This window comes from Diorhabda carinulata, chromosome 3 (assembly GCF_026250575.1).
Source record: "Diorhabda carinulata isolate Delta chromosome 3, icDioCari1.1, whole genome shotgun sequence".
Lineage (NCBI taxonomy): Eukaryota > Metazoa > Arthropoda > Insecta > Coleoptera > Chrysomelidae > Diorhabda > Diorhabda carinulata.
Window position 1 is genome coordinate 32,750,309 of NC_079462.1, and position 12,408 is coordinate 32,762,716.

At 32.6% G+C, this 12,408-nt stretch overlaps 1 protein-coding gene across 11 annotated transcripts in view; it reads left to right on the plus strand.

Annotated features, from left to right (window-relative positions):
• Nucleotides 1-12,408, plus strand: part of LOC130891857 (AMP deaminase 2) — a 31,632-nt gene that overhangs the window by 13,048 nt on the left and 6,176 nt on the right. For 3 of the 11 annotated variants that reach the window (XM_057796897.1, XM_057796899.1, XM_057796896.1), the window contains exons 2-8: nt 3,313-3,463; nt 4,820-4,952; nt 5,009-5,174; nt 9,802-9,912; nt 10,297-10,510; nt 11,001-11,283; nt 11,739-12,088. In XM_057796897.1, coding sequence (XP_057652880.1) covers nt 3,313-3,463; nt 4,820-4,952; nt 5,009-5,174; nt 9,802-9,912; nt 10,297-10,510; nt 11,001-11,283; nt 11,739-12,088 — 1,408 coding nt within the window. The remainder of the gene's footprint in view (nt 1-3,312; nt 3,464-4,819; nt 4,953-5,008; nt 5,175-9,801; nt 9,913-10,296; nt 10,511-11,000; nt 11,284-11,738; nt 12,089-12,408) is intronic. The other 8 variants (XM_057796900.1, XM_057796901.1, XM_057796898.1 and 5 more) reach the window with 3 other exon arrangements.

Sequence of the window (12,408 nt, forward strand, 5' to 3'; positions counted from 1 at the left end):
GCTCCTCTCCAACTCAACCGATTTAAGTGTTCAAAAACTCAAAAGAAAGAAGGTGTTTCAGCGAGTGTTCTTAAACCAAAACGAAGTCTCTATCTTGAATAGAACCTGAGATATAGATATTGGAATGTAGAAAAAGCTACAAAAATCCATAACTCCACATTGAACGTCCGCCCCTAGCTCCTCAGCTCCTCTCCAACTCAACCGATTTAAGTGTTCAAAAACTCAAAAGAAAGAAGGTGTTTCAGCGAGTGTTCTTAAACCAAAACGAAGTCTCTATCTTGAATAGAACCTGAGATATAGATATTGGAATGTAGAAAAAGCTACAAAAATCCATAACTCCACATTGAACGTCCGCCCCTAGCTCCTCAGCTCCTCTCCAACTCAACCGATTTAAGTGTTCAAAAACTCAAAAGAAAGAAAGTGTCTCAGCGAGTGTTCTTAAACCAAAACGAAGTCTCTATCTTGAATAGAACCTGAGATATAAATCTTGGAATGTAGAAAAACCTACAAAAATCTATAGCTCCACATTGAACGTCCGCCCCTAGCTCCTCAGCTCCTCTCCAATTCAACCAATTTAAGTGAGTAAAAACTCAAAAGAAAGAGGGTGTTTCAGCGAGTGTTCTTAAACCAAAACGAACTCTGTAGCCATATTAGAACCTAAGATGTAGATCTTTGAATGTAGAAAAATTTCCAAAAACCTACAAACATCCATAACTCCACATTGAACGTCTGCGCCTAGCTCCTCAGCTCCTCTCCAACTCAACCGATTTAAGTGTTCAAAAACTCAAAAGAAAGAAGGTGTTTCAGCGAGTGTTCTTGAACCAAAACGAAGTCTCTATCTTGAATAGAACCTGAGATATTGAGGATAGAACGTGCGTATGTGAAAAACTCCCATAAGTAATGTACAGGGGGAAATCGCATTTGAGTATAACTTGAGAATGGTGAAAATTAGATGAAATCCGATGGTTGCTGGCTGATCTGTGCATCAATACCTTTCATTGAAAAAAAAAAATTAAGCAAATCGGTTGGGTAGAACGCCTGAACGGACTCGGAATGGAAATCATCAATTTTTTTAATATATAAGATTATGTTCTAAATTACCTCCATGACCTCAGCAATACTCTCATGATTGTTTATCTGTCGTACATATAGCTGATCATCTTTTATGTTTTCATTATTTGTTTCTAAGCAACTAGGTGTGATGATTATACTAACTGAAATAATGATGGTTTATTATCTGGTGGAGTCCATGCGTTCTTGGCCTCATTAGTGAATAGAGCTCGTAAGAGACAAGCTTCAGGCTCGCCGCAAATTGAACCCAGCCCACGCACAGCACACGCGAGGGCCAGACCCAGCACATGTCCACGTTTTTTAATAGTAACGCATATTGAACACAGCCCACGCCCACGATTTGTACCCAAATCCCCATTAGTATACAAGATGACAGCTGTCTTCTGGATCTGGAGTCTGAATCTGAGGGTGACAAAAGATTTATTATGTTGGAACCTCCCAAAAAGAAAAAGAAGTAAAACAAATGAGTATTTGCGAAAAACATTGAGTTACGGAGAGTTCATGTTATCTGGTGAAATTCCAGAAAATATGTTTCGGTTAAACAGAAGACAGTTTAGTGAGGCTCATAATTAAATGAAATGGTAGTGACCGTACGTCTTGTCTTTTATTTATAGCCTATCGGAGGTTGAGAAAAAAACGACCCTCGTATTAACTAGCTAAAAAGAAATTTTAATTTTTTGATTTCTCAATATAAAATTGACATTTTGAACCCAATATCTCTCTTTGAAGTTTACATCCAATTTAGTTATCTAAATTTGAGTGGTCACTAAATGTTTAAACATGATTATTTAATAAAAAATAATGTTCACACATATTCATTTATACAAATTATTTTGTTTTCCTATTTTTATTGGTATAAATTTTAATTATTACCAATAGAGTACGTGTAATCATTATGCAACCATGTGTTGCATATAAACAAATATTTTCATTTTAATACGTATATCAACTAAGCACACCAGCACCTAATAAACAGATCCCAAGGTTTATAAACAAGCTATTTATATAATTTGCATTAGTTGCTAATATTATTAAATCTCATATTTTAATGACGCATAGACAGGGGGAACATATTTGGTAATCAATATTCTGCTAGATATAATCTGATTCTGAATCTAAATTCCCTTAAATTTAAATGCCTTAAAACAACTACCGTGTTGCCAGATTGGTATATATTTAATTATTTTCTGTCTAATTATACATAATAAAATAATGAACAGTCGTTTTATTTAATGAAAATATTTCTATTCGTTTAGTAACGTGGATTATATTAAGAATATACAAGGGCTACAATATTTTACCTCAAGTAATTACATATGATAACGTTGCTTTTATAGTTATTGTTTTGATGAGTCGAAAAAAACAGTAAAATACAATTAGTGTAAGGTGTAAGCTGGAATTTTTGGAACCGTTGGTGATATTCATACTGAACACACTGTTTACACTACCACTACACTAGCAGTCATTTCACTACACCAGGAGTCACTCCGGCAGTGTAATTGTGAGTGTTGGTGTGGTGGAGTGACTGCTAGTGTAGTGGTAGTGTAAACAGTGTGTTCAGTGATGTAAAGTGTTCATTCGCATTTGTGACAACAATCAAAACTAAATTTAAGGAGAGGTTTCCTCAAAACGGACAAAATTAAAACAAAATAGCAACTCTGTCGATTCCGGCAAAACAAAAACTGTTTTTTTGGAAATAACAAACATTTTGGGGACTTTTCGTCGCCGATGACTGGTTTGGTGTTTTGTCTGTGATTTTTTTTTCAAATCTTGGAAACGATTGACAATAAACGATATCAAAAAAGAGGCAACAATTTGAATATACGGTTTTATGTGTCCTACGTGAATTTATCTATTCTATAACAGTGATAAGTACTAATACAGGAAATTATAGTATGTAGTCCCTTTGGATTATTATAATTGTTCGTTTAGTGAAAACCATAGTAAACAAATCCAAAAGAAAATGCGCAGATCGGACTAGTTTTTTTTCCGTTAGGTTGAAATCGAGTTTCGAGATTGTTTTTGAAACTAAAACAAGTTTTGTTTTTGAAAACAAGTGAGTTTCTTCGACGTAATGTTTCAAATGTTATAAAGGGATAAAACTCCGTTATACAAGTAAACTCGTTATTATACGTATCGTCTCCGCTATATGATGATTTCTATTTCTTCAATTGAATGACTTTGCCTTAAAGTTTATATATTTTTATATAATAATAATTATTAAATTATTTTGTTTTATAGGAAACGAAAGCCCTTCGTTTGCTGGAAATCCATCTTTTGCTATAAATGAACCAGAATTACCCAATGAACTATCAGCTCCGTACGAAGTACCTCAATTTCCTATCGAACAAATAGAAAAGAAATTGGCCATACAGAGACAATTAAATTGCAAGTTAGTAATCCCTTTCTGTTTTTTTATGTGTTTAGTTGTGAATTTGAGAAAATTAAATCGAGTCAAACATTACCTCAGTCGAAGCAATCATTTTTTATGTACTTGGACGAAAAAGTGTGGTGTCAGTATTTCATCTAGTTACCCCGTTTGCTATTCCCCTAATTGACCATCAAAAAAACACAAAGCAGAACATCCGAACAGTAATTGGGAAACCTTGATGTGCAATCTCTGTGCTTTGTTAATCTACACTTTGGTTCAAATCAGTATTAATCATTCTAGTTATAGTTTTTTTTATAATTCATCTTATGAGGATGGTTCAAATATGAATCGAAATTTTTGAATAAATGCGCGATAGCTTTAGTTTTCTAAAAGTGGCTGCACTGGATGTTAGACTGGTCTGTTACCAAGGAAGAGTCAAAATCGCATTACCTCGCTTTTTGGTTTACTTATTTGTTTTTTGGTCAACGATAATATAAAAATAAGTGTTACCGATGAGAACGTCAGCGCTTTTGACAAACTTATTTTGGGAGACCGACGCAGTACTGTACGCGAAGAATGTTCAGCTCGATTACCGCAAAATTTCAGCCAGATTGCTGCCAAGACTTCTGAATTTTGAGTAGTAATTCACACGCTGGGAAGTTTGCACGTGTCTCCTGCAGCAGTATGGAGTGGAGGAAAAAAGATGAAAGACGAAGACGTGCCAGTTAAAGTGAAAGTTACAATGTCAGTGGAGAAGATGTTGTGTACCCTATTTTGCTGCAAGACAATGCAAGACCTCAACATTGAACGAATTAGGTTGGGAAAGATTGAAACATTCTCCCGATTCGTCGCCATGCGATTATTATTTATTTGGTCTATTGAAAGAGGTAAAATCGTTCATGTGCGAATAGTTACGTGACAAGCCGATTTTTACGAAAAAAGCACCTAAAAGCTTCCAGAGAGGTGGCAAAAGTTGTAGAGTGTGACGGCAACTATCTAGAAAAACTAAAAAAATCCAGTTCTGTATCTTAATGATAAAATTTTTTACAGGAAAATTCCGGTTCATATTTGAACCTTCATCGAGTTATGGCAATTCGGAATAAAGCTGGTCTCTTTGTCATTTCCTTGTATGAAAATGGTTATTTCAATAACTAGCGTAATGGATCTTTTTTCATTTCTTTTCAATTTTGATGGCATGTAAATAAGACTTGAAGAACTCTCTATCCAGTTTTTTTCAAACGTGTGGCCATATAGGTACAAGTTTGTCAATATTAACAATAAACGTTTACACCTTTATCTGCATCGTTTCAATCGTTCAATCAGAAAATTATGTTTGTTTAAATGTAATAATGAGATCGTATAACTTTAATATTATAGGGTATTAGAAGACAAACGCAGTCAATATGAACCTTCAGTTCAAGGTACTGCAGAAGTTGAGGAGCTTGACGAGCACGATTTGTACGTTCCCCATTTCCAACGGGTTTCAATATCCGGAGAGGATACTAGTGGAGTAAGCATATATATTTTCAATTTGGGATCGTTAGTTATAGTTAATATATTTGCTAGGTTCCCCTTGAAGACTTGGAAAGAGCTGCAAAACTCATTATCCAAGCTTTGAAAATTAGAAAACGCTATATGGAAATGTCTTGTCAAAATTTCTCTGCTACGGTAGGTAGATTCTTGGATCCCAATAAAGAGCAACGACAACATGATGAAAAACAGTCGATTGAAGGTTAGTTGAACTAAACTGAATGTAAAACAAATTCCACTACACGTCATCGATCAAAATTTTTTTGTCGTAATTTTTCTCATAACGTATCTACCAAAACTTTGAACTCTTTTTCTATTACTGTCAGTTTGAATTTGTGCCAAAAAATTATTTTAAATTGCGAGTAATGTTTCCTCCATAGCTAATAAACATCCTATTAATTTTTGAGTCATTTTTAATCGGTAATTGTTATAACTGACGTCTATAATATTTTTTGTAGTTTTGTAGATCCTTGCTGGTAATTATTCAGGTTTCAGCTTTAATATCAATTACATTAAAGTGGATTCCGGTCCAAAGCAATAAATTAGGTGTATTCGATGGTATTTGGATGAAATTATACGTTCTACTTTGATTTTTGTGACAATTATTCCTAGCCCATTTTGATGGACACTATACTGTATTAAATGAAGAAGTTTGGTTTCAAAAAATCATTTAGTTTCTCCCTTTTCTATTTCTCTAATTGACCATCAAGACTGGAGACATTAGGACATCCAAACAATCCTGAAGAAACCTAGAAATGCCGTTTCGAGGTTTTGTTTTAGTCTTATTCTGTTCTTTTGTTATGTTATCACTTTATCAAATATGTTGGGCTTTGGCAAACATATTAATGTATTGATATAAAACTTTTGCGAAAAAGTTATGTTTTTGTGTGCGGTCTATAGGGCTGGTCTGGGCCCGTGGAAAAGTTTACGGCTAAAACTCTTTCCAGGGCCCAGATCGTGGCGTGTTGATGCTTTCTACAAAGCATGCTGATGAGATAGTAAGCATGGAAAGACGATCAGGAGTGCTTGTAGAGTCTCAAGCCGTTGGCGACTATAACAAAGGCAAATCTTCTATAAATCTATATGACAAGTGACAACACTTCTTTGGGAAAGACATTGCTGTTTGGTATAGAAATGGTAAATGCCCATATTCTTTATAAAATAATATAGCAATAACTGATTTTTAAATCAGTGCAGCAAAAGAGTTATTGCAAATAAACTACCTATGTTGCTCGTCAAGGCGCCAAAACCATATAAACCCATTAACTAGTGAAGAAAGTAACAGTAAAAGTAAAGTCACAAGGTGAGAAGAGATTGCGTGAGGTACAGTGAAAAAAAACGTATTCAAAGTGAAAAAGATGAGTTTTTACAATGTTTTTTTTGAAAAACCACATTATTGCATTCCTTTTTTTTTCGAAAAAGCATAAATAATTGTTATTATATTGTAAAATGTTTTTTGTCATGTTTTATATACCCTCAAAAACAAAATTAACAAGAATAGGTACAGGTAATGAAAAAGTAGTACAAAACAAAAATTTTTATCAAATATTTTTCGAATTATGTCGAAAACAAAAAAAATATGGAAACTAGAACAAAATTAAACAGGCCAAGTGGACGAAGGACACAGAACCGTCCAACCAAATTCTAAAACACTCTCAAATACAGTCTTTTCGGCTGCGGAGAAGGCTTAAAATAAAATATGTTGTAGGCCTGCTCTAGGCTGTGGAGAAAGTTCAGTTGCGGGCCTGTGGACCGCACCAGGGCTCAACGTGTTAAATAAATAGTTTTCTCTAATGTCCTTCAAACTTAATTTGATCAATTTTAACCTTTTCACATCATGTTAATATAAGGTAGGATATGAATTGCTAGTAAACTAACTATAAGCATGCTTCAGAATTGGTTCTCAGAAAACTGGGTTGCTTTCAAGCTTACCAAGGAAAAGCATCAGGTCTTTGGGCATTTTAATTGAGGTAGGGCTTCGTACAAAAAATATTCGAAATAATAGAAACTTTTCCTTTATTATTAGTGCTACTATGTGAAATAACTTGGGATGACTTGTGAAGGAATTTGTTTTACATAAGCTTGTACATAAAATATAAATATAAAATGATATGTGATAAAAATTTGTATAAATATAATGTTTTTTTTTGTTTTGATTATAATTTTTAGTAGTGTCTGATCATCTATATATTTTTTTTATCATTATAAAGCTACATCTGTAGGCAAACACTGTTTCTCGGTTTTCGATGCTAATGAATTATGTATAGAAAATCACAAAGATATCAAAATTTTCACCTATTACCTTTCTCTTAAATGATCAAATCTACATTTGTCTGCATCGATCCTTCTTAGTTGTCATAAGTAACCTCAAACGAAGCAATATGATCAAATAACAACAGATTGTGGCACTACTTAAGAAGAAGAATTACTTAAGGGGCGTTTACACGGTTCAATTAGATCAGTTGATTTAAAATGGCGACAGTAATTGTAAATAGAGCTATTCTTGAAATAAGTTGACTTCTAGCTGAAAAAATATCAACAATTGTACCTAAAAAAGAACAAAACAAGAGCTCTATCAAGGTAGCAGTGACAAATTAGCAAAAATCAATAAAAAAATATGCAAATTTGTAGCTTTTTTGTTGCTAGTTAGTTGCTTAAGCCGTTCCCGAAAAATCGCAATTAATGCTAAATTCATATAAATATAGCAGAAAATTCTGATAAATTAATAAATATCGAGTCAACTAGTGAACCAAAAGTTGTTGTTAATTTTTTGCTGCAAGTAAGTACTACCGAAAATTTGAAAAAAAAAGACCGTACGTATTTTTTATACTAGCAGTAATTTTCTTAACACAAGCTAGCTTGAACTCGACTTGTTACACGGGAAATGGAGAGAAGATTTAGTTACTACATTGAATAATGGTCAAATGAGCCTAAAGAATAAGCAACAAAATCGATTATTAAATGTTAAATTTTATTTCAGTTTATCTCCATAAATCAAAGTTAATTCCCACCCCTTAATACAAACTATAAATTGATGAAATTAATTTATAACAATTTTAGTTTATTCCCATAAACCAAAATTAATTCACATCCCTTAATGCAAACTATTAATTGATGAAATTAATTTATAACAGTTTTAGTTTATCCCCATAAACCAAAGTTAACTCACACCCCTTCACATCCCCATAATATTATTAAGATTTTTTGGTGTTTGCTTTAGATAATTTTTAGATTTGTTTATTAATTTAATCGAATCCCCATTTTTTATTTATTCCCATAGGTATAAAAGATAAATTGAGCTCAGTTATATCTTTCATTAGTACGTTATAAAGAAATTTTTTAAGTAAATATGAAAATTAGCGGAATTGATAACATTTTATTAATAGTTTAATAATTTGGTAAATGACATCACTCTTTCTACATAATTCACGCCTTTATTTTATCATAATATAAAATGATAACTTGATATAAAGAAGTTCAATAAACTTGCGAAGAAAGTATTAATGAATACAATAGATACACTATACTGGGTGGACCAATAAAACATTTGTATATCTTTGTGATGATACTTCCTGTTAAATCGATGCAAGAAGCTTTAGTTTTATATTTAAAAATATTTAAAGTCAAAGATAAAGTTATTCAAAATTGTTCATTATATTGTGTTTAAAATCGCTCTTTCCATTTTTGTTTGGATTATAATTTATTTCTGCATTTTGAAAAATATATAAAAATTATTGTATATACATCGAGATAGATAATCAGAGGTTTTTGTTCATGTATAAATTAATTTTAGTTTAATAATGGACTTACAATAACTATTCACATTAAACTACAGTTACTACAAATAGAATGTATGTGTGAGCATCAGAAAGTTATGGTTATTTTTGCGAAATTTTGAAAATATTTACAAAATAGTGACTAAATAGTTGATCAAAAGGTGCCCTTATAAAACTACATGCATGTCAATATTAATCACCTTTCAGTCTTTCGATAAACATAAATAATTCAAAATTATAAGGCAGGGATATCAAAAAAATATGATTTTTCTTTAATTTCTTATTTCTTAGACCTTTTGATATGTTGATGCTTCTAAATGTTGTAGATTTTAGGTCTCTTATGATTTAAATTAGTTTCTTTTATAATTTTTTGAAGACAGACGAAAATTTTCCTATTTATATTAATCAATAGATCACCTACATCATGAACATTAAAATAAGAATAAAATGAAAATAGAAATTTATTTTAACAATAAAGATTAATGTTTCCTTTGTTTTTACATAGGGCAGACATCTCAGTATTTAGAAAATAGACTAAAAGCTCATCAATACGATAAAAAAAAACTACATTGACGAACCACGAAATATCAATAATTAAACAAATTCGAAACGTCAAAGTTTCACCTGCCTTCGAAAAATTATAAAAGAAACTATTTTGAAATCAGAAAAGACCTAATCTTGAGTACATTTAGAAGTATAAAAATAATATCTTATCCAACTTTTTCTTCTTAGACCTTTTATATATATTTTTGTGATGATTTGTCTCTATTTTTGATCTCTTTTTTATGAAAATCAGTTTTAACTAAGAGGTAAACAGGTAATAAACTGATTTTTATAGAAAATAAAGTCAAAATCAAGGCAAACAATCAAGAATTAAATACTATTTAGAATAATTGAGTTTTTTAATTTGTTCTCTAAAATTTCTGCTGTATATCGGTTGATTGATTGATCCACCCAGTACATTTAGAATTTTAAATTTTTGCAATCTTGCGACTTTCCCAAAATACTATGAGCTTAATAATCATTTATACCTGGAACACGTATCTATGACAGATCGAGAATATGCCGAATTGCTGTTGAGAACTGCCAGAGCCTCATTTGATGACTCTTTTTTGAAGATCTTGACCGTTGAGAATGTCGAGAAGATTTTAAAAAGTGGTCCAGGTAACTTGTTCTCATTTGTGTATAAAATCACGGACTTACAAATACCTAACTAGACAGGTCCTTTGTGAATAACCGATTTTAGTGTGATTACTTTCATGTAAACATGTCTTTTGTCAATAGTGTACAAAATTTTCGTTTAGGTAAATAAAATTTGAAACAAGTTTCAAAAAAAATTCAACTTTCATTGGTACACTGTAGTTTAGGTTTTTAAAACTGGCTTTTCTGTACAGCTGCAATATTATTTTTATATTTCATTGACAAACTTCCATTTATAATAACGATTCTTGCTTTTTTTTCAATGGCGTGTATTTGTGGTAACAAATGTAAGCTTTTTCATTGCGTGGAATCATATGAAACAATGTTTGAATATTTATTTTCTTCTAGACCACGGTATTCATCCACCCATACATACACCATGGGAAGCACCCAAAATAGGCGACACAGCACATACTTTCAAAAACGATCGTGGGGTTTATAAAGTTTATATGAACGAAGAGGACATGAACAACGACAAACCTTGTAACTACGAGTATCCTGATGTCATTACTTTCACCGACGACTTTTACACCATGTGTAATATGATTGCTGATGGACCATTGTAAGTATTTATCAAAGTCCTATGATTCTAGATTGTTCTTTTCGAAACTTGGTTGAAAATTGTTGGTAGTAGGTGAGCTGAAAGGAGAGGGGTTTGTCTGTCATCTTGGATGTCAATGTCATCAGTCAACTGTCGTTTGTTTTGTGTGCTGTGTCATATGTCGTTTCTGCTAACTGTTTTGTGGTATCTATGATCATGTCTGCTATCTGTTGTATGTGCTATGTTGCCTATGATCGCACCTGTCGTCTTATCTCTGTTTCGACTGTCTCGTGAAATCTGGAGTTTGTGCTGTGATGTTTCACCTACAATCTATCAACTGTCGAGTATGCTGTGTTGTCTATGATCGCCAACGGTTGTGTATGGTGTGTTGTATATATATGCCATAGTATTGACGTCGTAATTAAGTTGGAAATTGAATAAGGGCGGTTTAAACATAATGTGAAAGTGTGAAAATCAAATATTATCACTGATTCATTTATATATTTTTTAGAAAATCATTCTGCTATCGCCGTCTAACGTATTTGTCATCGAAATTTCAATTGCACGTCCTGCTCAACGAACTGAGGGAATTGGCTTCGCAGAAAGCAGTACCACATCGAGATTTCTATAATATACGTAAAGTAGATACACACATACACGCCGCATCATGTATGAATCAAAAACATCTTTTGCGATTCATTAAAAAAACTTTGAAGACTAACGCCGACGAAGTAGTGTCCATAACTAAAGAAGGACCAATGACACTTCGTCAAGTGTTTCAGGTAATGATTCAGGTGATTATAAAGTTAGTGAAAAATAGAACTGGAGCACTGCAAACTTTTAATAATCATGTATATATAGGTTGAAGGTTGAATTTTAGCTTTTATTGTTTGGCTATTTTGATTCTTAAAACTAAATTTTTTCATTTTAGGTCTGTACAAATGCAAATTCATAAAATATGTTTTAGTATGTTGCTTGAACTCGTTAGTGCTATATAGACTCAAGTTTGTAATTCTCAAAATGTTGCGGAAACATTTTTACATGATTTTTGGTGTCTATCTCCTAATTCATGTATTTTCTTCAAAAGTTATTTTTGACAGATTAGGCCCAACCGGTCTATTCTTACCGAATTAGGGCCGTATGGAAATAGGCTAGTTTTAGTAGACTGTTAATTTTGTTTGCTCTCTCTGTTTCTAGTTTTTCTAAAACCCATTTAAAAAAAATTGTGATTCTATTAATATTATTTCAGTCAATGAACCTTACAACATACGATTTAACGGTTGACATGTTAGATGTTCACGCCGATCGTAACACTTTCCACAGATTCGACAAATTCAATGCTAAATATAATCCGATAGGAGAAAGTAGACTCCGAGAAGTGTTCTTAAAAACAGATAATTACGCGAAAGGTAAATACTTCGCCAATATTATTAAAGAAGTTGCTAGCGACTTGGAGGAATCCAAATATCAGAACGCCGAGCTCAGATTAAGCATATACGGTAAGACCAAAGACGAATGGGATAAATTAGCTAAATGGGCGATAAACGAAAATGTTTATTCTGATAATGTTCGCTGGTTGATTCAAGTGCCCCGACTTTTGTAAGTATGAAATTTATGTGTTTAGATAATTTCGAATCACCATATATTAGAAACTGATCTCTTTCTCTACCCTAACGTGTTTCTATTCGCCAGTTGGTAACTAAGAAAAGTGTAATTGAGGAAAACGCCATTCATTAAGAGCCCTTCTAAATATTTGAATGTTTGTGGCAGACATTTTAACATGGAGACCTGGGCCGGTATTTTTAACTCACCCTTCTTACAAGGGATTGATTTGATTGGCAGCATTATGGAATTTATAGATTCTCATGTACCCCTTCGGTCACAAATTTGTAACTCGAGCGACTGGTTACGGCAACACC